We start from the raw sequence: 25,533 nt of genomic DNA, 5'->3' as shown, positions 1-25,533 counted from the left end.
CATGTGTGTGTGTGTGTTCATATTATGTATAAGCAGACATGAATTCATATGCAATCCTCTGCAAAAGCTTTGTGTTTCAGAGAAGCTCGATGATGTCATGGCTATCTTTCTTTCTGTACAACAAACGCACGCTGCTTTTCTCCACAGGCAAGCAGACAGGCTCAAGTTCATATTTGACCAGAGCAGCGTTCTTGGTGTGAGAAGACAAACTGAGAAGTGAGCATGCACAGAAGGAAAACAACCAGAAAGAAACTGGAGATCGTGCTGACATTAAGGTCACAGAGAAGTCACCAGCTGTAATAACAACAAGCAGGAGTAAGCATGTGTTGAGTGCATCTAGTTGCAGCTAGGAGTAATGACCAAAGGAAAAAAATAATACTAAAAACAAGATGATAATAACAATCAGCTGTTAAAGTACAATATCTAAATAAGCACGTGCTTTTCAAGGCCATTACTAATGAAGATATGACAAATATAAGCACGTGTCTAGCATACAAATAAAGCAGCAACACAGACTCAAACACACAAAGTAATAAAACAATATTAAGTAATTAAACATTATCCATCATTTATTTGTGTTTCCACACTGCTGACCAATCAATGCTAAAAGTGGAGCCAGGGAACATTAAGTGCCATAAAACTGGAACAATAATAGTTATTCATTCAACTAAAGTCTGGTCACTTGCGTAAAGTCTTTCATAAACATAAAGTCTTTCTAACACAAGATAAGGGTTCACTGTTGTGCTTCTGATATGCACTGTTGTACTTTTTGTTCGTTTATTATTTTTCGCTGCCCTGCATTGGCAGAACTCCAGACTCAAATCTGTTAGTTGGGAGAAACATAAACGAAAGCACCCCAACGCACTTCCTTGATTTCACTGACGTCAGAAGTTCTGCTATATTTCACAGTCCTGTGAATTTTACATGTGCGGTTCTCATAATCTTGCATGCACGCGCACAGGCACGCACGCACACACGCACGCACGCACACAGACAGACACAGCTTAGCTGTTAGCTTATCTCATCAGTTGTTGCTTCACTAAGGAATTTGAAAACATGCACATGGCGTTCATTGTCAAAATAGTTTCAGCAGTCCAGCAGGTTCTGCACGAATCTCAGCTGGCTGGGAAAGTCAAGGTTGAGTTTACTCTAAGTGCTTAATATGATTAGTTATCATTTGGATTACTGCAAAAGCACACACAGAGCCTGCAAGCAGTGGATGAATAACAGGGATAATTATTGATTGTCATGATTGTCATGCTGCTGCATAGTGCAGGATTCAGTTCCTGTTGTTTTAAGTCAACTCATACAACCTTTAAGTAATTCCAGGAAATGAGCAGAAGGGTAGCCTGTGTTTACAGCAATAAATATATTCTCCCATAATTGTTTTATTCTTCTTTGGACTTTAGACATATTGAGACACTGACAACAGTGGAGTACACTGCAAACACTGGAGTATACAATGTGCACTAAAGTATGTTTGTGTGCATGTTATGTTTATATGTGCATGTAGATATGTGCAATTGTGTATGTATGTACAGTATAGGTCAAAAGTTTAGGCTATTGTTAATCATCACACATTACAGAATCATATTTCAAACATAAATTTTTGTCTGATTTACTCTATTTTCTTTCGCTTGCCTCACAAAAAACTGCTCATGTGAAGTACGAATCCTACAGGCTGGCCTTTTGCCTCAGCCTGGTTTGTGAATGAGAAAGTACTGTTCCTTTTTGAATAATGCACACATACCTGCAACTCAGTAAAGCATCTACACTGCCCCAACACTCCTGCACAGTGTACAGGGCAAGTTGCTTGCCAGCAAAAGAACTGGCACTAATTCAGGCTTGGCTTTGTCACCGGAGAGCCTTGACTGAGCAAAACAAGCTAAACCCTGCTGATTCCCACTGATGGCCATTGATTGCAGCCCCGATGATCAGCAAGTAAAGTGGTTTGGCTGGATCTTCATGTGTGGCCAAAGGGACTAACTGCACTGTATAAACAGTGCTGATTCATGCGGGTCATAAATCTATGATGGATGTGTGTGTGCAAACAAGAATTCTGAATAATCTACAAGTTGGAAATGTACAAGTTTGCAGGCGTATTACTACATTGTACTGATGGGTGTTTTTGTGGGTGTTAGATAACTGAAAGTTTGCACTTTCTGCAAAAACCCTAAATCTGTTTTTGTCTCGGCAGACAGAGACAACAGCAGGGAGAGACAGTAAACTGGAAAATAGGGGATGAAAACTTCTGCCCAAAATAAGGGTATGTCGTTTGTAGTTTCGTTCTAGAGTGACATCCTAGTGGTGTTTGTACATGTCCACGAAAGCAAGAAATTGGGTGTGACTGAGTGTAAATGCAGATGTAACTCTCATGATCTCTTTGTGGTAAAAGCAAGTGGTAAAATAATCAAATCTCTGCTTATGCATACATTTATATATTTGTGTGTGTAGTCACATATTTGGTTTCTACCTGTGCTGTTAATCCGTCCGCGGTAAATGTCATCGTAGGCCTTCCACTGCTCAGTAACTTGGTAGACGTGGATGAATACAACCACCACAGCAACAAAACAGATGAGAGGCACCAGCACTGCCGTGCACAGAGCTACATAGATGTTTGGGATAAAGCACCTAGAAGATAAGAAAAATACGATGAAAGAGATGAAAGATACAGTTACAAAAGTTACGATAAACCATCTTGCGACTAGCAAAAAATCAGTAGTTTTTTGATGACTGCACTGAATTATTTTTACATTCTCCAAACAACTTCAAGTACTTGCAGCAACAAGCAGGTTCCACAGAGGTTGAACATGCAACATTCTCAACCTATGAGCTGCTTCTTTTGACTGCAAGGTGACTGCACGGGTTATCTGGTGGGAGGCAATTTATCTCCAAACAGTCAGGGTCCAACTCACACCAGCTGCAATTACTCTCAGACAGATTAGTGAAGGTGTGCAAATAACTGCTGTCTAATTTATAAAAGCAGACAGACTGGCGACATGTTGCAATTAACCTGAGTCATTTTTTTCTAAGCACAACTTCTCTGCAACACATCTCTTTGGAGTGGGGGACTTGACATAGCTGGTTGCCATCTGGTTGTATTGTAGTTATATTTCTGTATAAGAGCAAAATGTTGCAGGCTACACGGAGTGTCGTTTTGCTGTTAAATCATCATTTTGCAGCAACTATGTCACTATTTGTTATTTCTGTTTCTGTTGTGAGGTTCTGACTAGATTCTGAATGTAAGCAGTTAATATTTCTGTTTAATCTGAAATTCTGTGTTCATAGGTGGTAACAGATGCACATTTGTTTGCTTTTTTGTTTCTTATTTATAACAGTTCAGTGCTGTATTATGAAAAAGATTGCATTAAAGTGCCAGCTTGACCCCATTCAGTTGCAAATTGCTGTCATTCACTCTGTCATTCAGTCTTCTTGCCATTGTTTTCCCATTTTGACTCACCAAAGTTGCTTTGAAGACAAAAATTGACTTCAAGTGGTTACTGACGTGGTCCTCGTCTTTAAAGCAACTATTTCAAAGGTAAGACTGAGTGAGATTGCAAGTTCATTGCACACGGCTGCAATAATTTTGGCTGCTATTTCCAAACAGTGATCCTTTGTGTCACCATAGCATAAAGAACACATCTATCTCACAGATAACTTCTGGAAAAACTGAGCATATTAAACTGCTCTATATTTAATTTAATTTAATCATAACGCAGCTATTCTTTATACTTCTTTGTGACACATCTGACACAACCACCAATAAATCCATCGCCAATTATAAGAATATGTATCAGTAGGGGTCGTGTGATTTCCACTGTTCATCCTGCATAACAGGTAAAGAAGAACTTTCTTTGGCGAATTATTAATACAAAATTTTTAAAAATGTCAATAAGAAGTTGGTACTGTCAGTATTATACAGTCTATCTCTGTGCTGTTTTCCCGGTGAACTTCTTGAACTACCTTCTCAGCATCTTTCAGGCATGTTTATCTTTATTAAAGAAAACTGCGATTTTCCTCTGGGAAAATCAACATCCTCGACATTTGTTGCCAAACAACTAGAAAAACACTCATGTGACCTCAACCTTTTCACAAAACACATTCACGCTCTGGTTTGGTGGGAGCATCAAATCAGGCAGGACTTCCGCATGTTTGAGTGATTACAGAAAAATAATTGGACCTATGCTAGTCACAACATAAGATGAGCTATGCCAAATAAAGCACTGGATCACCCTGTCACAAAAAGACAGCCAGGGCCCTAGTCTAAATACAGTGGGAAATGGACAGCTGTACTGTTGGGGCCTTGCTAGGGGGATGACCGCTAACTATAGTGAAAGTCTCACAAGGATGGGAAATCCCAGGGATTCCTGAATTGAATGAAAAAAACATTACCCAGGGGTCTAACTCACCCACGTCTAGGCTTGAGGGAAAAGAAAGAAAGTGAACCATGCCTTTCATGGAGGGTTTTCATCCAAACGCTGCTGGGATTTTCTTTTGAATGAAATCCACAGTAAGATCCTATGTTACCACTCTATGATAACATTTTCACTTAAATCATGTGATCACAAGACCCAAAGTTTGGACGATGAAACTCGAGATATAAAAGGGTCAGAATATTCATGAGTGTAATCAATCTCAAACAAGACTCATTCAAAACAAAATTTAATGCTGCTGAAATTTTTATGACCACTTTTGCTGAGCAGTTGTCCATGGGTGGTGAGAGAGGATTAAATGTTAAATTTGGCTTTTTGTTTTCCTCCTTTTAATCTAATAATGCACCACATATGTTCCACAATAAAGATTAAAAAAAAGGCACAAACCACAGGGACATTACAGTCACTCACTGCCTCATAATGTGATAACCATCAGAAGAGGGAAACCCTTAACATGCTCAATGCACATAGCTGGGGTTAAGTACAAGCTGGTCTATATGAAAGACATGTCCCAGGACAACGGTCATGATAGAGGCATGGAAATGGTAATGCAGTACTTTACACCATTCTACACTTATTTATCCATAAATCTTCATATCTCTCTACTACAGCATGAGTATAGTAGTGAAAAGCAAAAACCCTGCTCCCATAAGCAATTAATATAAGAATGCAGTCTAAAAGATACAAAGTCTATTGACACAAGGTGTGAGCTTAACACTTTTGTATGCAAGCAAGGCGAAACTGAAACAAGTAGAGTGTTGAGAAAACAAGAGACTAGCTTTTAACACCGAAGAGGAGAGAGCGAAGGAGAGAAACAGAGCGAGAGAAGGAAAAGAAGTGAAAAGCTGCCTTATTTCCTCAAAGAGGAAGGTGTGCTCCTGGGAAACTGAATACTCCTCTATGTCCTTAAATCTCTCCTGTATGCGCTCACTGTTTCACACTCCCATCCACAGGAAACACCCATAGATACTTGATCCCAAGGATAACAGGCACACCTTAGACCATTGACTTATTATAGATGTGGTTTAGGAGTTTCAGCTTCATACTTCTTTGACTATAATTGAACATTTGTTCACAAATGAAAGACGTGGAAGACGAATGCACATAAGGACACAGGCAACTCACCTGCGTTGGGACCTTTGTACATGTTTTTTTACACAGTGATTTCTTCTATTGTTTCTGTGCTTTAGGTAATTTAAGGGAAACGGCTATATAAGGCTCTGTATGGTGTGATTTCTCAAAGACTCCGCCTCCGAGACTCAGGTTTTTCAGTGTGGGGAGAGGCATGCAAACAAACATGAGACGTTCATTTATTCAGTCATTTGGTTGGGCAGGCTCACTGACTCTGTTTGCTCTACCTAGTCTGAAGTGGAATTTCCCTAAGCTTAAAAAAGAAACTGAAATCACTGTAAATGACTCATACCAGTTTAAAAAATACTCTCCTAAGTGTACTTACGATTCACTGGATACATGCCATCAGTTCAAAAAGACCACTTGTGTGTGTATTTACATGTGTTGCTAACTCACACATCTCCTTGCACCAGTCCATATACAACATGTATGTTCCATCCAAAGCCACCAAGTAACACGATGACCAGGACGACGATGACCAAAGCAGGAAGTCCCCACCCCAGGAGGAAGTAGAGCAGGTATCGGCGTTCTGTGTGCTCGTCATTCATCACAAGCACTTGCCAGAAGTTCACCGCCTGGGGAAAACAGTTTGAGAAAACAACTTATTCACAAGGATATAAAAATAAAAAGCAACTTTTACAGACTATGAAACGTATCTTAAACCTATCGCAGTGCAATAAATAAAAGGGGGAGAAAAGACTCGACATCTTCCCCCTTGAGGATTTTTAAACCTTCCTCGGTTGTGTGCACATTTGGTCTTTATAGTCAGTAAAACACAAAAACACACATGTATATCCATCCGCATATCACACCCAAAAATATCTATGTTTGCTTAGTTATCTAGAAGGCTTTCATAGTCTCATCTATCTGGTTTGCTAAGCTATCCACTGTTGCATAACCGGCTTATGTGAACACCTGTTGACAGCAAGCAGACAATGTCTTATCCTCATGTGAAGCACACGAACACTTCATTTTCTCTTTCACATTTCGCTCATATATGGTGCGTTACGGACTGTTTAACAAGGTTTTATGCCATCTAACATGCATAAAATACAAAATTCTATAAAGTATTACATTATGCAACATGAAAAAAAGGAAATGCTATTAAAGTTTATGCAACAGGTCAACAGCTGTAATGAATAACAGCTGATAATGTCTATCTGTTTGCAGGCACTCAAGCAAGACATTTGCACAGAGGAAGAGGTGATGCAACTAATGACACAAGGTCAAATGATGTTGACCTCTCCCTATGATTACTCTGCTCAACCTCTACCGTAACAATGTTGTATAACCACTGACCCAAAAAGACCTTGCTTCACAACCACACAAACATGAACACAAACCCACAGACACAGATGCAGCAGATGCAGCAAACAAGACTGTAGGGTTCCCGTTGTGTAACAGCTCGACTCCCCTGAGATAATACAATGATGTCAGTCAGATTCAAGAAGTGTGATTCACTGGCTGTAAGAAAACTGCAGTCATTGTGGTACAGTAAAGGGATTATGGGCAACTTTGTGCTGAGCTGTTGTTTTGCAGTGGCTCTATCACTCATGGAGCCACAATAATAGGTTGGCTCAATCACATCGCAGAAAAAATGCAGTATTTTTTAAATATTTACTTCCAGTTATGTTTGATTGTGCAGATCATGTTGGGACTATGAGCTATGAGCTATATTTAGTTTCCGCAGTGCAAATAAAGCCAAAACCACTAGTTACCACTGAAGGTAAATACCAGTTGTAAATTGGGTGAAATAAGTCACATGAACCATTGGTGTTGTATTAAAAGTCCCAAATGACTGCATGACTAATTGGCGAGGAAACAGGACAGGCATTATCACATAAAGATATTATTTAGTAAGCTAGAGATGTGTCATCCTGGCTGGCTGTTGGCTTCACTAGCTAGCTCAGGAAAAATCCTAGAAATCCTAATCCTGATGCCTTTAACTCTTTGTACATTTATTTAATAATGTGCAGATTTTTAGTAAGCTGATGTTAACTGCAAACCTCTGCATTCAACACATAGCTGCTCTGGTGACCACATTATTGTGTGTTTTCAGGCTTTATGCCAGTGCATATTCCCCTGATCAGGCTTTGGACATGCCCGTTCTCACTACTCTCAATTACACACACTCACACTGCTATTATTGATTCAGGTCTTTGTCATGCCCTGAGATGGGCTGCTGGCGCCCACTCATATCAGCCACTTATCTGAAAGCAGCTACCTGATATGAGGGAAACTTGAGTGGTGAGACATCACTGGGGTCAATACAGAGATGTTGGTGAGGATGGAAGGGTCGCAGTTCCCCGCATCAGTGAAAGCCAAGGTGGCGGTAATATTTTTCTTGTCAGCTACATTCACAGTTAGAGTTGACATTTATGAAATAACAAGATTTTTTTTGAAGGGGTGTTAAAGAACAATGCCATGGTCCTGGGCTTTACCTTGTATTACTTTTTCTTCCTCTCTTCCTTTTGTCCTGCTTTGTTTGCCTGTCTTTTTTAACACTTCCTTACTTTTGTAACATACCTGCCTTTTCTATCACGCATTCTGGCTCTCTATTTAAATTCAACCTTAACGAACAGGGCATGTTATGAAAAAAACAAATCTGTGAGTGAGTATATAAATAAAACAACAAAAGCCTAAGTGTTTTTTCTTCATGCTGCATTAATCCTCCTATTTGAATTCCTTACAGGGTGAATCACTGTTTGTGTCCTTCACTAGATCCAGTCAGCTGTTACCCTACTAACTACTACCATGTGTGTCTGAAACCAGCTTGCACGTCACAACCAATTTTATTTGAGCTCCAGATCTCGCCATCCAAATTCTAACACCGCTTAAGCCACATGAAAGCCTTCGGCCTGAGACTTTATCCCTTAAAATCTCTCAGAAGTCATAGTAAACAATCAGATATGAGAAAAAGCCCACTGCGTCCAACACGTACGCCGCTGCATGGTTCCAGTATTACCCTGCTGTGGTCAGCTTATTCCAGAGGTAATCTTATAATACTTTACCAATAACATTATTACATGTTATGTTCTCTGTGTAAACACTGGTTATGTTCACGTACACATGTCACATGTTGTAAAAGGTTAAAGATTGATGAGAACAAAGCAAATGTTATACAAGAGAAGAACAACAGGTGGGAAAAGATGGGTAGATGGGGAAGTTCATTTAGGGATACCATTCCTATGTGACGGTGTCTTTGTTACTGTGAATTCAGTTGGACTCATAATAACATAAATTGTGATTCATGATGGTGATAAATCATATTTCGCTTTTTAAAAAAGCACAAAAAACAACAACAACTGAGCCTGAGCCTTCAGCACAGTCGTTATAGCGAGCACTGTCATCAAGTGGATTGTTTGGAAGAATTACACAACAAATACATATGAACGACAAAAACAAATAATACAGATAAAATTATTGTCTAATGTCTGTCAAATCTATTTAATCAGGTTATATTTCAAAAATTCCAAATAAATAAACAAACATCCACGGAGTTCCTCTATTACGCAACTACCTTTGTTTCTTGTCAGTTCGGAACTCGTTAGGAGGAGGATTACTTAGGAAAAGGGTTTATCACTGTAGCAGCAGCACTAAAGCTGCTGATGAAATCTCTCCCTGCATTCCTTTGCAATTGCAGCAGGTCATAAGTCATCAATAAACTCTTTCCAGGATTACAGTTACGTTAAATGAGATTTTATGCTGCAGGTTTCAGATACCATTCTATGCTTTGCGTCTTCATGTCCCTAAAAATCCTGGGTGGCTTTGGTGTTGACCAATAAAACGTAAAGAAAATAAGAGAATAAGAAGGTCTTGTTAAGAAGGGGCTGTTTAGGGCCCAGATGGGGTAAGGTATTGTAAGGTGATCCTGGGCAAAGGGCATGCCAGTGCAGTGTACTGGTAACTTTATGACTGCCCCGGTACATGTGGTAAAACAATAAAATTTCACTGCCTGTTGCACATAAATCAAATGCCACACGTATGAAATAAAAAGAAAGAATAGGAACCTTGGCAATTCCAAATTATGAGATAAAATAAGCAGGAGGAAGGTGGAGAATCATATTTAAAGAGACAGCACAGAAGTCCCAAAGGACCTAAGCTCGGTCATTCTCGACCACAATTGGTTGCATGTCCCATTTTGACCTCGGGACTTCCAGGCGGTACTCATGGCACAGATGTTTCTGTATGCTATACCGGCAACTTGCTTATGGCAAGGGGAAATTTCATTAGTGCCTCTGTGCTGTCTTTCAGTCCAGCTTTGCCCAGCCACTGGTAGGTCCTCCTCCTCCTCCTCCTTCTTCTTCTCCTTCTCCTTCTCCTTCTTCTTCTATCTGCTGGTGCATACCGTGCAGGGGCCTGTGGAGAAGGGTTGTTCTCCTTCTCCACTTCTTTCTTGGGTTTCTACTGCCTGAGGTATTCACTAAGCACATGGTCTGTTGTGGCTATTTTCCTGATGTACTTGTGGATGTTTGTTGTCTCATCTTGGACTGTGGTTCTGACACTCACTAGTCCTGGGCCTTCTTATTTTCGCTTAGCGTACAGTCTCTCTACAGGTGCTGGATTTGGGGTGAAACCCACCATATGTGGTCAGGAGCCTCCTTGTCTTCATGTCAGTGGCTTCTACTGCCTCCTTTGGCCAGTTTATTATCCCAGCAGGGTATCTGATCACGGGCAGGGCATAGGTGTTGTTCTTCCCATTCAGCGGACTCCTCAGGACTCTGCAGGTACTTGGTGGTTGCGGCTTTCTTAGGCGCCTCTTCGTGGTTCCCATTTGCCTGTGAGATTCCCAGGTACTTGTAGCTGTCCTCAGTGTCTGCAATGTTGCCTTCTGGTAGTGAGATCCCCTCAGTTCTGAGTATGTTCCATCTCTTTGTTACCATCTGCCTACACTCCAGTCCAAATGACATTCACATTCACATGTCATTGCTATAAATCCTATTGTTGTGGATCAGTGAATCGATGTGTTGTTCACTTTTGGCATACAGCTTGATGTCATCCATGGCGCCTGATGATTGTTCTATTCCGTAGTAGGTATCTGTAGCCAATCTTGTCAATGATTGGGGGTTCAGGCTTATGCAGCACTAGTAGACACTTGATGGTGACATGTGCTATAGGCTTGAAGTTGGCCTCTAGTGTTGTTCGCCATATCCCCGTTGAGTTCCTGATGAAGGCTCCAAATTGTTTTGCCAATCTGGTATTCCTAGCCAATTCCTTTTTGTGGCCTGTTTATGTATTGAGCCATGTGCCACTATGATGTCTGACAGGAGCTTCCACATGGTACTGAGGCAGGTAGTTGGAATGAGACTGGTCGTTTCTGGGGATCCTTGGGGTTTAGGACTGTCTGGCCTTCGGTTAGCTATTCTGGGTGTCTCTCATCAATTAGCAGCTGGTTCATTTGTGCTGCCAAACACTCATGGAGTGCAGTCAGCCAGTGGGCATGAATCATGTCAGGTCCTGATGCTGTCTAGTTCTTCATACTGGAGATGGATGTCTGCTACTCTGATGGTCACTGGACAATCACAGGTTGCTGTAGTTTGCTCTTAGGTCCACTAGCCACTGAACATTGCCTTTATGGGTTGTGTCCTGCTTCCATATGCTCTTCCAGTATTGCTCCATCTCCAGCCTTGGTGGGGTAGTTCTTATACTGTTCCCCTGCCACCTAGAGTATGCCTTGGTTCTTTGGAGTGGTTTATTCTCCTGGCTTCTGTCTCTCTGGCATACCTCTTCAAGTGAGGTCAGCTGCTCTCGCACCTAACACTCCTTCAGTCATGCTTGGTACCCAGTCTTGGGTGACCTTACGTCCTTTCTCCCCCTTGCCGTAGCACTTGTGTTGTACCTCATCGATCTCCAGTTGAGATAGCAGTTGCTTCTTCCAAATGTTGTTTACACAAATGCAAAAGGCAGTTACAGAAAGATACTTTTTTCCACTTGTCAGAAATCAAAAGTGTTATTTTTTTTTCTCCTCACATGTATCTAGTGTTCACTGTGAACCTGTCATTACCTGTATGAGCATCCAAAAGAACTGACTGAGATGGAAATAATGAGAGAAGAGCGCCAGAGTAGCACAGCTGTCCTCTGAAAACACTTGGCCACGGAAAGCTGACACCAGGAAACAAATCTGCAGACAAACATGAAAAAAGGAGAAACACACATTTGAAATTAAGTATTGTCTTTAACTCAACTTTTCATCCTTGTGACTATAAAGACAAAGCAACAAGTTTTCATTTCAGCTACTGCATATGCACATTTTGCACAATACAGTCAGATTTTGCATGCCTGCCAAACTGACACCCACACAGGTTGAGTGCAGTGTCAGCAGTCCACATTGTGCATGAGGCCATTTACTGCCTGTTATATAGTGTATACATTTTTAAAGAAGACTGCAGGACTCCGATATGCACACCTCCCAAAGAGAGATATCCCATCCTGCAGACCTGTTACATCACCTTGCAGCAAGCTCTGCAGGCGGAAGGAGAAGTAAAAGCATCAACAACACTGATAAATATGTTTTGTCATATCGTCCCTTCATCCCACACACACACAAAGAATGCAAAAATGTGTGGGTGATGCACGTTAAAAAAAACAGCTTGTGGAAAGTGTGCATATGTGTGTGTGAGAGAGAGAGAGAGCAAGAAAAGGCAAAAGAGACAGCATCAAGGGAGAGAGAGTTTCATAAGCATGAATGCATTGGGGCAATAATGCAATCTATAACATTAGAGGCAGGATTGTGTCGAAAACCCCATGAGGGCAGCACAAAATACTGCTGCTCTGTTGTCCATCAGAAAGTTTTATTAACCTCTAGTGCCAAAGCAACCGGGTGATTGTTACATAACCTGCAGCCTGTCGGATCACTGCCAGTGCCATGGACCAGATAGGGGGTGAATGGACGACAGCAGGAGTTGAGAGATGTGGGAAGAATGATAACTTGGTCTCAAGTGTTGCCTACATTTTACTCATTATTGTCAACAAACAAGTAGCAAAAATGGCTTTAGGTAATAAGAAAGGTGTCTACTGAATAAATTTCAATTTTAACTAGCATCTAATCTTTGAGTAATTAGGTCTGACTTTAACAGTCACAGTTTTTACAGATCAGATACCAGATACAGATATCTACCTCTCTGAAACACCTCAGTGTATACTGATACTACAATATACATTATATATAGACCGTGAGCTTTAGTAAGCCAGTAGCACTCTGCGGTTTCATTGATTTTATCACATCAGTCCGTACAGTCACCACATAAGCATGGTGAGACCTGTTTTCCAAACTCATCGACCCACAGCTTATACTTGTTGTCTTTTAGATGACACCACAAATACTGCATGTTTAAATAGGCTGATGTCATGCAGTCACTTCTCGAATGTGTTCTTTATAGGTTTTCCACTGAAATTTTGGTCGGTCATATTTTCTAACTTTTTGTTAACCTAGGAAATCCCAAAATGTCCATTTTTGGATTTTCCAGCACTTCCCAACCCTGTCTGCATCCTCTTGCTGAGCTAGAGGAAAAGTCAGTCCCTATTTTAAGGAAACTAAGAATCATGAGTCACTTTCTGATTGGTACTCCAAGCCCTGGAGGGTGTGTATGTGGATAGGATGGCATAGGAAGGAAATTCGTGCATGAGCTACCTGGAATCGTGCCTGAATCAACAAGCTGTTTGGGTAGCTTATGGGAAAAAACAGGGTTGTGTATTTTTAGCAGAGTTATGCTTATGTCGCCTAAAAGCAAAATTATGGGGGGAAATTACCAAATGCTTAAAATCTGCAAGATATAAAATCATGAGCCAATGTGATGTAGATATACACATTTGCAAACACACCAAGGTTATAACTTAGTAACAATAAATACAAAACATTCTCTTTAATGCATACTTCAGTTGATTAGCAGCTGTGATAGCATAGGTAATATTGTTTTCACCTTGAGTGTGTGAGTTTGTGTGCATCATCATGGCAAAATTGGAATAGATAACTTTTTTTGTAAATAATTTAGCGGGTGTTTACATGTTGAGACATTGGAGCTGTGATTGTGTAGCTAAGGTGCTGCTTTCACCATGTGTGTTTGTTTCATCACAAATGATGGTCCAAGAGACACCACAGAGGTGATTCGAATATCTGGGAGAAAACTGCAAACATGCAAGATAAAGTCACAAAACTTCACTAGTACGTAGCTGGAATCGAAATAAACAACCTGCTGGGAGATGGGTGTGGCCTGACCATAGGTACTAAGCAAAGAGTGCCAGAGCAAGGAGGGCAAGAGTGACTCGAAAGTATAGTTACCTCGTGTAATAACGTGTGGTCCAAGACCTCATTGTCATCTTGGCTATGTTCATTGTAAGAGTGTCATGCAATAATACAGCTTTGACCAATGAATCCACACAAGTTTACCATAGCCTTTTGTGAAATAGCTTAATAGTCACAGGAAGTGAACCTAATGGCAGGCAGTGACAAAATGACAGGTACAGAGAAACAGCTATGTATGGGGGGAAAGGCAAAGGACTGAAATGAACATATGCAGCGATTTGAATAAACTCTCTAACAGGTAACTGCCTCTTAGAAATGCACGAGGCTCTGTGTTTGTGTTCTGTTCTTGTTCTCAACAACAGAAGCGAGGTAAAAGCAACCACTCTGAATAAGTTAAAGATTTGATTTGATTAGAACTCGTCTGGTTTTTATCTGCCTTGTCAAACAGGCATTCAGTAGGTAGTAGTATGGACAGATACACACAAGCACATGAAGAGCAGGCTCTCTGTTTTTGCTTTTGTTCTCACTCTATTGTTACCATTCAACAGGGACATATTAATACATCGCACTTCATATCGTGTGGTTGACAACTAACTTTTATGTAGAGCACTGAATCAAAGTTAGTTAAATCTGTCACGACTTGCTGTGGTTTTGAGTTTCTGAGGTGAGTTTTGATTCAATTTTGAGGCTCATATGTTTGAGCTTTGCTCCTTTTGTATCATCGGTTGTACTGCTGATAAATTTCCTTTATCTTCCTGGTCTGTGTACCTTCGTTAGGTAATATTTATTTAATTCCCTTTTGTGTTCTGGTCTCATCTCTGTGTTTTTTGTCCTTCTGTACCACCTGTGTGAAGTTCGTCTCGCCTCCCCTTTCAGTTGTGTCTGTCTTCCTCTTTTATTTTGGTTATTGTTGTTCTCTGTGTTTTTGTGTTAGGTTTCACTTCCCTCGTCTCGTTTTCCCGATTAGTATCAACTGTCCTTACACCTGTTTCATCTCCCCTCGTTACCTGCGTATGCATATCTTGTCTGAGTCTCCCCTTGTCCTTTGTCTCATAATCCCTAGTGCTTGTGTGTTTTCTAGTTCCATGTCTCCCAGGAGATTCTTAGCGTTTGGATTGTTTGCGCCTGCTTAGCCACTGTCTATTTTGTATCTTAGGTGAAGAGTTCAGCATTAAAGCTGCTTTTTGAGTTCATGTTCTTTCTCCCAAGTCCTGCATTTGAATCCACATCTTGCCTGCCACACAGCCGCACCCTGACGCTTACAGTGTTTTAATTATTATGATTACTCCCCTTATTATGTGGCCAAAGAAATTTTATTAAACTTGATGAGAGGAGTGATCATTTGGGTAGTAGTCACTGTTCAGATGGAAATCTTATAATGGGATTATAGCCAACTGTCAGAATGGTAATGAATCACTGGCTACATTAAACACAAACTATATTTATATTTTTTAATAGGATGCCTCTGTTACAGGGCTCAGTTTGTCATGGATAGCTATAACTAATTAGCTAACAGAAGTTAGCAAAGAAGGTACGAATGTCATTGTTCAGTCCACTCGCAGTGTGACCTACCAATATGGAATAGGTTGGTAGAGTAAGAGGAAGTGACAGGTGTGGACGTGAAGTTTATCAGATAGTTTATAAGCTACTGCTCTGCTTTTTGTCTCCAGGCTCTTTTTCTCCCTGTTGTGTAACACACTGGGAGTCAACCTGTCTAGACCCTCAGGCTATAGACTTATTCACAGCCGACACTGGGAGGTGATACAGGACTCTAAATACAAGTCCTGTCAGTGAGGTCTGTGTTATGTGTGTGCTTGCATGTTCTTGTGTCTGATAAAACAGGAATCACCAAAGCTCACACACATCCAGCTGTCCTGGTAATCGGTTGCCCCAGTATACAAAGATACAATTCAGGCATGCAGTTTTTTTCCACAATATAACTGAAAATTAGTAAATAAGAAAGAAAATTAGACAAAAAATAATACAGAAGCAGCTCTTCATCCACAGACTTTGTCATCAGACCAATGACGTTGAGCTTCAATAACTATTCATTCATCGCTTTGGCTAAATTTCCAAGAAATGTCAGAAAGCTCCCATTTGTTTTGTGGCCTAGAAGCACCCCATTCACTGCTGTTATTGTGCTTTGTTTTGTTCCTACTGCCTTGGGAATAATTTTACTTTCACTGGACAAGATGTAACCACATTTTTGATATGTAACAAACTGGCATAAAAATAACTAAATGCCCTTTTTCATGAACTTTTCCTAACAGTCTAAATGATACAGACAGCAACATCGTCAAGATAAAGACAAAAGAACACATAATTTTTTTTTTTTAAATGCAGCTGGAAAAAATATACAGTGCAAAATGCCGCCAAAAATACATATTTACTTGTTAACACGACAAAGGAGAAATCCTACAACATCAAACTGCACAGAGGCAAAATATTTAGGTGCTGTTGGCTGCAGCTCTAATACTCGCAGTGAGTTGTGCAGCTGATCGATCGCCCTGTATGCTGAGCTAAGGATGCATACTAGGATGGCTAAAAATAGAATCTGCCATATGCATTACATCACTGATGGAGTGGGGTTTAAGCTGTCTGCCAGAGTATCCATCTCATATTGTGTCCCAAACACTTAACCTCTGCGTTCCCCTGCTCCTCCACCTCCAGCTTCCCTCATCACATCTTTTTTTTCCTTCTTCCCCCTTCTCCCACCCCATCCGCTGCTCCACCCTTCATCTCATCTCCCCCTCCTCTTCTCTCGCCTCCCTTCTCCTTCACCACCCCCTACTCTCTAACAGCTACCGGTCTGATCTAGCTGGCTCCAGCATCAGCCTGCACCCTGGGTGTTTCCTCTTATGCCTTTGTTCAGAAAGAGCTTAAGAAAACAAAAGGGGAAAAGAAATATATAACGTTACCACTTCACTCTCATTTCCATCATAATTTTCTCACTTACCGTGGACCAGTTTTATTTCTCTAATCGCAATCATTCATACCTCCTCATCTCACAAACATCCCAGAAACACCTTTCTAGAATATGCAGAATTGCATCAGTCTTTGCATGCTGCAGCCCCTCAATTCATGCACATGTGCTTTTTTTTAAATGTGCTGATACATATAGTGCAGCCAGTTGCAAGAAACAGGTGACACAAAAGTGGCTGAGAGGTGGGTTAGTGGGCCAGTGTGTGTTGCAAAGAAGAAGAAGCGATTGAGCATTTGCTGACATGACACAGCTTTATAAAAATACTGAAAATGATTCCTCCTACTGTCACATTTTCAGAGTAGCACGCTTGCTTTTTAAAAAAAGAAACTATTTAAGTACTTTTGCAACTTAAAGCCTCTCTATGCGACTCACAAAATCACATATGCTCCACATGTCTGATAATGATCAGCTACTTCAAGTGTGTTCGTGGCATGTCCAGTTACCTAAGGTCTGAGGGAAAAGTAAAGTTCACAGGTGTTTTGGGTTGAATCTTTGGTTGGCACATACTTGCCGAGCCAGCTGTTAGCAAATAAACACCCACCCTCTTTGTTCTGTTTCACATCCAAACAGCCACAACGCTGCAGCTACTTGTGCTTACGTGTGGACACACTGCAGTGCTGTAATTGGGTGTATGTGCTTGCACGAAACAGGAAGGGACGATATCAGGAGCGTCCACCGTGTATTTTGGGATCAACTGATATACTGTATTTCCAGAATAAACAATGGTATGAGAGCCTGCAGGTCTCAGGCTTTCGGAGGCAGAGGTGATTCAGCAATAGGGGACAAACTCAAAAGCTGTCAACAAATTCACAGTGTCATTAGGGTCATTATGTAAAGTCTGGGGAATGTGGAAATCCAGGCTTGTTTATGCTGTTTCTTTGACTTTGTGAAGACCCCCCCCCCATTCATACAAAAAGAGAATGAAAAATGTCAATAGATATCAATACATATACAATCTATTGAAACTCTGTTGAAACTAACCACATTGTTGTTTTGTTATTGCTGGATCTTTTTGTCACTGCTTATTCTATACTCACACAGGTACCAGCAATAATGCTAACTCCTCCATACAGAGGATTCAATAGTACCACCCACATGAAGCAGTTTTAGCTGCATTCCTAACAGGCCTCCTCTTTCTCCTATTTAGTCTTCAATCAAAGAGCCTCAGTACTGCTGGAAACTGAAGCTGCCTTTGATCTCAACAGGGCTACTTTAAAGAAGTCTCTTGAATGTGTTTCTTCAACATCTGGTGAGAGGAAATCTGGAGACCAGACAGAAAACTCTCTGCAAGCAATGGGACACACACACACACACACACAGATTCATACACAGCTATAAAAACATTGTAACCAGCTGTTCAAGGTCAGCTCCCTAAGCTCACACACTCAATGGGTCTACTTTGCCCTACCACCAACCTCTGTGTGTCCCACAGTGCATTCATGATGTGGGTGTGATTCAGCCCTCAAACTGACTTATTCAGTTTACTGCCATGGTTTGACCAGTTAAGACATTTGCTTTATGTTATTCTGCATAAACAGATGAAATCTCATACAGCAAAACATCAAGGAGGCTAAAATACAGGTCAAGTTGTGTTCTATTCACAAATGTTGAGAAATTCTCTGTGTCGCACAAAGTCTACTCATTCACATCTGATTATGACAAGCCCACCACGAACAGTCTTTCCACGCTTACCTGCTTCTTCCAGATGAGCAATATTTCTATGGTTGGGGATAATTGCAAGTCTAATTACAGTGATCACAAAGCCTGCAGAAACCTACGCTGACCTTCTTAAGCTGTTTCATTCATTTCTGTCTAACAAGCCATTGATTAAGAAAAGTGATTGATCTGGAGCAGTCCTCAGTGTGTGGCAATGGCTGGATGTAAAGCCAATCAATTTGTGAAAACTCTGGATAAGATATTGCTTGCTCCATTCATGCTACTCCTGCCAGCATATCTATCATATACTCTGCTTTGGTGTCTCCCTTTGTAATTTAGACTTAATAAGACCAACTGCTGTGACATCACGCATTTAATAAAGTCTCAATTGGCCCTTTCTATCTAACTCAATAAATTATGACTAAACAGGTTGCTTGGAACTTCAACTTAATCTTCGGGTTGTAATTTAACTGGGGACTCTTGCAATTTTTGCAAGGTACTTGCAGATTGCTAGGATATAAACAATATCTTGACTGCACACTTTTTAACTGGCAGTTAAAATTCTGCCTAATGAGGAAACTTGTTTACAACTTACATTCCACAACAGGTGAATTCATTCAAAGAAAACTGAGATGAAAATGTGATTCAAACATGTTCCCTCCTGTGCCTGTGAAGGATTTTCTGTGGGCTCCAAAAAGCTCTAGTCATAAATATGAGCAGAGCTCAGGGAAGTCATTGATCAGAAACTTCATTCACCGCTGCTGTTGAACTTGGCTCTTGTTATGGAGCTACAGTGACCCCTACAGGTTATTGTGATGGGGGTTTGGTTGCTGAGCCAAAGTTTCTAAGGCAAGGGTTATGTGTGTATATTGGGGGGAGTGGGTTAAATGAGGGGGTCATTTCTTAACAAGATCGCAAACATTTGTGTTTACATCACGTACGCCCGTCTGAAAATTTCCATGATCCATGGACCATGGAAACTTTTAAAAAAAAATAATAATGTGAGTTTTCATCATTTAAAGCTCAAGTTATTAAATCATATTCAGGAAAAGACTGTAATTAGACACACATTACAAACAAACTGCCAAGGCAGACTGATTACAATCTCCTGGTAACCCAAGAACAAAAGGCCTTTATATAGATATGTCTCAGTCTTTTCAGGAAATATGCCGTTTCCTTCCTCAGTTCATTATTTTATGATTCACTGAGGAAGTTGGGTGGCTCACATTTTCTATTTCAGTCCATTGAGTTAGCAAAACAGAGCTTAGACTATCTATCACTATCTCTGTGTCGGTTTCATTACAGTTTGTAAAATCTACGACAGCTTTAAAGGACTCACAAAAACGTGTACTGTACAACGTGGCAGTAGCAGAACCATTACTGCGAGTATTATGTGCTATACGTGACAACAACAGGGAGACATCCTGCTCAACTCAACCTAGAAAACGTGTGCAAACATCATGCTGGCATGGCCTCAACAGTTTCGGTGTAAACACTTCTCTAAACTTCCAATGTTCACTCAACTCAACATACAAAACTCTGCCAAGACAAGCTGTCAAATTCCAAAAATAGAACAGGATATTGGGGACTTTGACAACTGTAGGCTCCCACTTTGTTTATCATTCACAGTGTCAACAGTCCTGATGACAAACTGAATGACTCCACATAATCAGGTTAAAGGTGACCAGAGAGTTTAGCAAGTACATTTCTAATCATTACATTTTAAATCGGCTTGGATTCAAAACACTTTGGGCTTAAATTTAATAGGATCTTGCGTGACAGAAAAACATATTTACAGAAATGACAGTAACTGTAGAATAAAACAGGCCCTTGACTTAACTTGCCACAAGAGAGTCTATGCACAGTTTATATAATACCTTTAACTGCTAAAGTAGGTAATGAATGTAAGTTTTAGGCAAGAAAGTTTTTAGAACTCAGTTTTACAGCTGTCCATAAGAATATGCTTTCAGGACTTATCACAATTATTTATTATTATTTATTTATTTATAGTTCCCCCCCCAAAATATCCCATCACCTCAGAAATAACTGCTTTTGGGACTTGCTCTTGGATGCATCCTCTTTTTCACAGCTACCAGGCAGGCAACTGTAGAAAATGATCTACTGTGACTTTTACCTTTATGTGTAAAAATAGAAGTTCAGATGCTTCTAAGGTCACCATAGCCCACTTTCAGAAAAGAATTATATGTAACTTTCAGAGGCTACAAAGGTTAGACTCTTTGAATAACCACAACATATGGTTAAACAACCACTAGAATTAATCAATTTGCATTGTTACATATTAACAAATAAACAGGCACACATACAGCTAGAAGATCATAAACACGGATATGTAACGTCTTTTAAACATATGCACACGCAAAGTTAGTAGTACTTCTGCAGTGTAATACAAAACGAGCAGTAATCTGTCTAGAGTGCAGTTTATTTTATGTGCACAAAAAGTCATCAGTGATGAAGATAATCAGGCTGCAATATACAGCGGTGTGAAAAAGTGTTTGCCCCCTTCCTGATTTCCTGATTTGTCACACGTTTCAGACCATCAAACTGATTTTAATGTTAGACAAAGATAACCCGGGTAAATATCAAATGCAGTTTTTAAATGATGATTTCATTGATTAAGAGAGAAAAGTTATCCAAACTTAACCCTTCTTGTGTGAAAAAGTAATTGCCCCTCTTGTTAAATCATGAATTAACTGTGACTAAGTTCAGCTTCAGTAAAAACACTCTGGCCTGATTAATGGCAGACCTGTTGAATCAAGTCCCAAATCCCTTAAATAGAACCTGTCTGACGAAATGAAGCAGGCTAAAGGATCTCAAACAGCAACACATCCCCAATCTAAAGAAACGCCTGAGGAACAAAGTCACTGAGATCGGTCAGTCTGAAAAGGGTTACAAAGCAATATCTAAGGCTTCTTTGGGACTCCAGTAAACCACAGTGAGAGCCATTATACACAAAGGGATAAAACTTGGAACAGTGATGAAGCTTCCCAGGAATGACCGGCCGACCAAAATTACTCCAAGAGCACATCGACAACTTATCCAGGAGGTCAAAAAAGAACCCAGAACAACATTAAGCTTCACATGTCTCGCTTAAAGTCAGAGTTCATGATTCATCAATAAGAACGAGACTGGGCAAAAATGGCAGCCGTGGGAGAGTTCAACAGAAAAACCACTGCTGACCAAAAGAGACACAAAGGCTCGTCTTACATTTCCCAAAAACATCTTGATCATCTACATTTTTGGGGGAAAATATTCTGTGAACTGTCGAGACAAAAGCTGAACTTTTTGGAAGGTTTGAGTCACGTTGCATCTGGCATAAGAATAACACAGCATTTACATAACACATCCTACTGACAGTAAAATATGGTAGGTGGTAGAGTGGGAATGTTTTGCTGCCTTGGGACCTGGAAGACTTGCTGTGGTAAATCTAACCATGAATTCTGCTGTCTACCAAAAGGAGAATCTCGGACTATCTGTTCATGAGCTCAAGCTGAAGCACACTCGGGTTCTGCAGCAGGACAATGATCCAAAACACACTTGCAAGTCCACCTCTGAATGGCTTAAGAAAAAAAAAGAAGAGTTCAGAGTGCCTTAGTCGAACTCCTGACCTGAATCCAATTGAGATGCTGTGGCATGACCGTAAAAAGCCAGTTGATGCTCAAAAATTTTGCAAAGAAAATGCAGGAAAGAAAATAGACTGACATCATTCATTTAAACAGGGCTGATTTTCATACTGTGGTGGCAGAGGGGAGATTTAGCCTGTGTGTTTCAGCGAACTGAGCCAGGGATAGAGAGTCCAATTATTACAAGTGGTTTATGTCGGAGAATCACTCACTCTTCTTTATCTGCAGTAGTGTGCTCGAACACAAACCCTAAGGAACAACATGTCAGCAGAAGTGTTGCATATCTGCTTAACCTTTGGGTTATTGTACAGGGAGCTGAGCCTGTGTGCATTCTCATTAGCTTGTGTTTAATTTGCTGTTGTGGTAAAAAATAAATGTTGTCTCCTGTGTGTACTCTGTACTCTGTCTTGAGGGTAATCCACAGCTTGCAGACTGTTTTGCTACATCTACATATACTGTCACTGTTTAAACTGATGAGTCACACCAGTTACACCCAGCCACCTTTAGAGGGTCAGACAGAAGAGACGGAGACAGAGTGAAACAGCCTTTTGCTGGTAATGTCACAGCTCCCAGCAAAGACTACCAGCTGCCAGAATGATAAAGGGGACAAAGAATAGAAGAAGGGACACTACTCATTATTTTGTCATGTAAAGGTGGTGAAAGAAAGGGGAAAGTGTGAGAAACAGAAAAAACAGATGAACATAAGGAAATGAAGGTAAGAGAAAGTCAGGCAGTTGGCTATTACTGTACAGTGTTGGCTCATTTTTCAATGACAGGTAAAGAGACACGGACACAATGAATAGTGAGCGTTTAGAAGAAAAATGCTGCTGACTTTAAAAATAGATGGAACAAATTAAGATAAGAGGAGTTAGGGAAACAAAGGCACAAGGTGTTCGAGTAGAGTATCTCCCAAAAGGCCTTCCTTACCCCTCTACTGTTCTGTCACGCACGCACACACACACACACACACACACACACGGGTACACACACACACACACCGTGGCTCCTGCAACATGAGCATTTCCTGGAACCCATACACAAACGGTGACACAGGCCTCAGCTACTGACACTTATATCCTTAAATACCTTGTGTGCCATTTGCTCAACTCTGAGACAGTAATGCGTTTAATAAGGACATGCTGTGTTTTAGCCTGTTATTGACTTTTTAATAACTGCATGTAACAATAACACCCTAAGATTTAGATATAAACTGTAAAAAATGAGAAACATTTGTCAGGGAGGGACAGACTGGTAACCATTATGTTTTCTTGTTATTTTCCTTCTTTTGTGTTCTGATTTCTAAACTCTTGTGGGTTTAAACACACAATAGGACAAGCTAGGCATGTACTCTGATGTCAACCAGAGAATCAGACCCTAAAAGACATTCAAAAACCCCCATGTTTACTGATTTAATGCTTAGTTGTTCATGATGGGAACAGATAAATTTCCTCAGGAAAAACAGAGTCTCAGAAAGACTCATGCTGATCTCATGTTCTGTACAAAACCACGTCTTCCACTGCACATTTCATACGTCTCCCCTCCCTGAACACCTGAGAAACTGCATGCATTTGTTCAAACCCTACCCCTCTCCCTCACCACATGCACATACACAGTGACGACAGACGGGAACTTTTAGGAATCTTGTCAGCAAGCACACAACTTCTTTATTCTCCTCAGAGATGGGAAATGACAGCAGTGGTTGTTGTGCAAGAGGAAAAAGAGTTAGCATAGTGTTTATGTGTGTGTGACTTTGTGCATGTGGATACAAGGGCAGACTTCTGAATGCTGGATTTGGTCCCAGAGCTAACAGGAAATCCTTTATAACCAGAAGTAAGAGTCACCTAAACACCTCCCATGTACTGGAATAAAGCAACGGCAACACAGGGGTAAACACTTTACTGAATGTGTGTGGGAATGTCTGGCTGAGACGTGGCGGTGGGCTGTTTAATCTCAAAGGAAGAGTAATTTAATAGTATTTTGTTTCCATTAGAGGTGGATGTTTTATATATATATATATATATTTTCCCGCATATAAAAACTGGACGTGTGTTCAAGCATGCACACATTTCCATTCCATTGTGTTTTTGACAAGTAAATATATATATCTAATATAAAAATTTATATTTTTGCCAATAATATATAAATAAAATATAATTTAAAAAATTATGGGTTAATATTATAAATCTAAAAAAAACCTTGGGAATGTGAAATATCAGTATTTAGTTACTTTAAATACAATGTATTATCTTAGTCTTTAACTCAGATGGCAAAAGTCGTCCGTTTCAGTGACATACATGTGGAAACTGACGTTTTCAGTATTGTTTGGAAATAATCATAGTTTTAAGATAGACTTTTTTGGAAACAGGAAAGAAAAAATGAGAAGCTGAAAGACGAGAAAAAAAAGTGAAATGTGAAACAATGAACACCAATCTGGTTGTGCATTGCACAAAGTTTCCACCAAAACTTTCTGTTTCTATAGTTACTGACTTTTGTTTTAGCAAACTACTGAGAACAAGATACATTTTTTTTTAACAAATACACATTTCTGTAGTTTTACTACAGTATAAAACCACAGTGGATTTTAAATTAAACAATAAAAGTCTGACTGAAGTGCAGATTAAACAAAACTCAAATTTTTCGTTTTAACTAACTATTTAAGAATTACAGCATTGGTCCCCGTGTTCAGATGCTCGTAAATAAGTGGACAACACCAAACAATCATTATGCTTTCATCACAGTGAGTATAAGAATTATTTTTAATATTTGGATTAAAATCCTTTGCAGTCAATCACTGCCTAAAGTCTAGAACCCATGGACATCATCACCTATTGTGTTTCCTCTCTTGAGATGTTCAGCCATCTTCAGTTGCTGTTTGTTTTGAGGTCTTCAGTTATGTATTTATGTTTATGTATTTAACTTTAAAATAGGTTCTTGTTTAATTGCTGACACTGTCGGTTCTAAGATCTGCTTAGAAAGAATATACAATTGATCAGGAATAACTATGAAAACATACATATATTTTCACATTCTATTGCACAAAATGCAACTTTATAATTATAGTTGTTCATTTATTTTTATTTTTGAAAGTCATTATCTATCATACTATCAGGATAAGACAAACTCCTAAACAAGTCTAACCATAGGGTAACAGGTCTTTCTCCATTTCTGCCCCCACATTATGATAATCTCTTTCAAAATAAAATAAATGACCAAAAAGTGCATATTCCAAAACAAACAAAACCCTGAAAAATTAACTTTTGCTATTTAATGCCATTTAGTTTTCTTACTATTTATTTCATTTTTACATCTCTAAACATCTTGGCAATATCTATCAATGTAAAACAAAATAACTGTGCATATACGACCAGTACCTATGTAGCACACTGTTAAATTTACACTCAGACAAAGACAGATAGACAGGCCGACACACCTACAGCGGATGTGACA

At 40.0% G+C, this 25,533-nt stretch overlaps 1 protein-coding gene across 1 annotated transcript in view; it reads right to left on the bottom strand.

Annotated features, from left to right (window-relative positions):
* Window positions 1-25,533, bottom strand: part of adgrv1 (adhesion G protein-coupled receptor V1) — a 108,838-nt gene that overhangs the window by 18,995 nt on the left and 64,310 nt on the right. Inside the window, exons 89-91 of the mRNA XM_019366190.2 lie at window positions 11,569-11,685; window positions 5,961-6,139; window positions 2,474-2,631 (exon numbers count right to left, since the gene is read on the bottom strand). Coding sequence (XP_019221735.1) covers window positions 2,474-2,631; window positions 5,961-6,139; window positions 11,569-11,685 — 454 coding nt within the window. The remainder of the gene's footprint in view (window positions 1-2,473; window positions 2,632-5,960; window positions 6,140-11,568; window positions 11,686-25,533) is intronic.

This window comes from Oreochromis niloticus, linkage group LG12 (genome assembly GCF_001858045.2).
Source record: "Oreochromis niloticus isolate F11D_XX linkage group LG12, O_niloticus_UMD_NMBU, whole genome shotgun sequence".
NCBI lineage: Eukaryota > Metazoa > Chordata > Actinopteri > Cichliformes > Cichlidae > Oreochromis > Oreochromis niloticus.
This window is presented reverse-complemented; position numbering and strand designations above follow the sequence as displayed.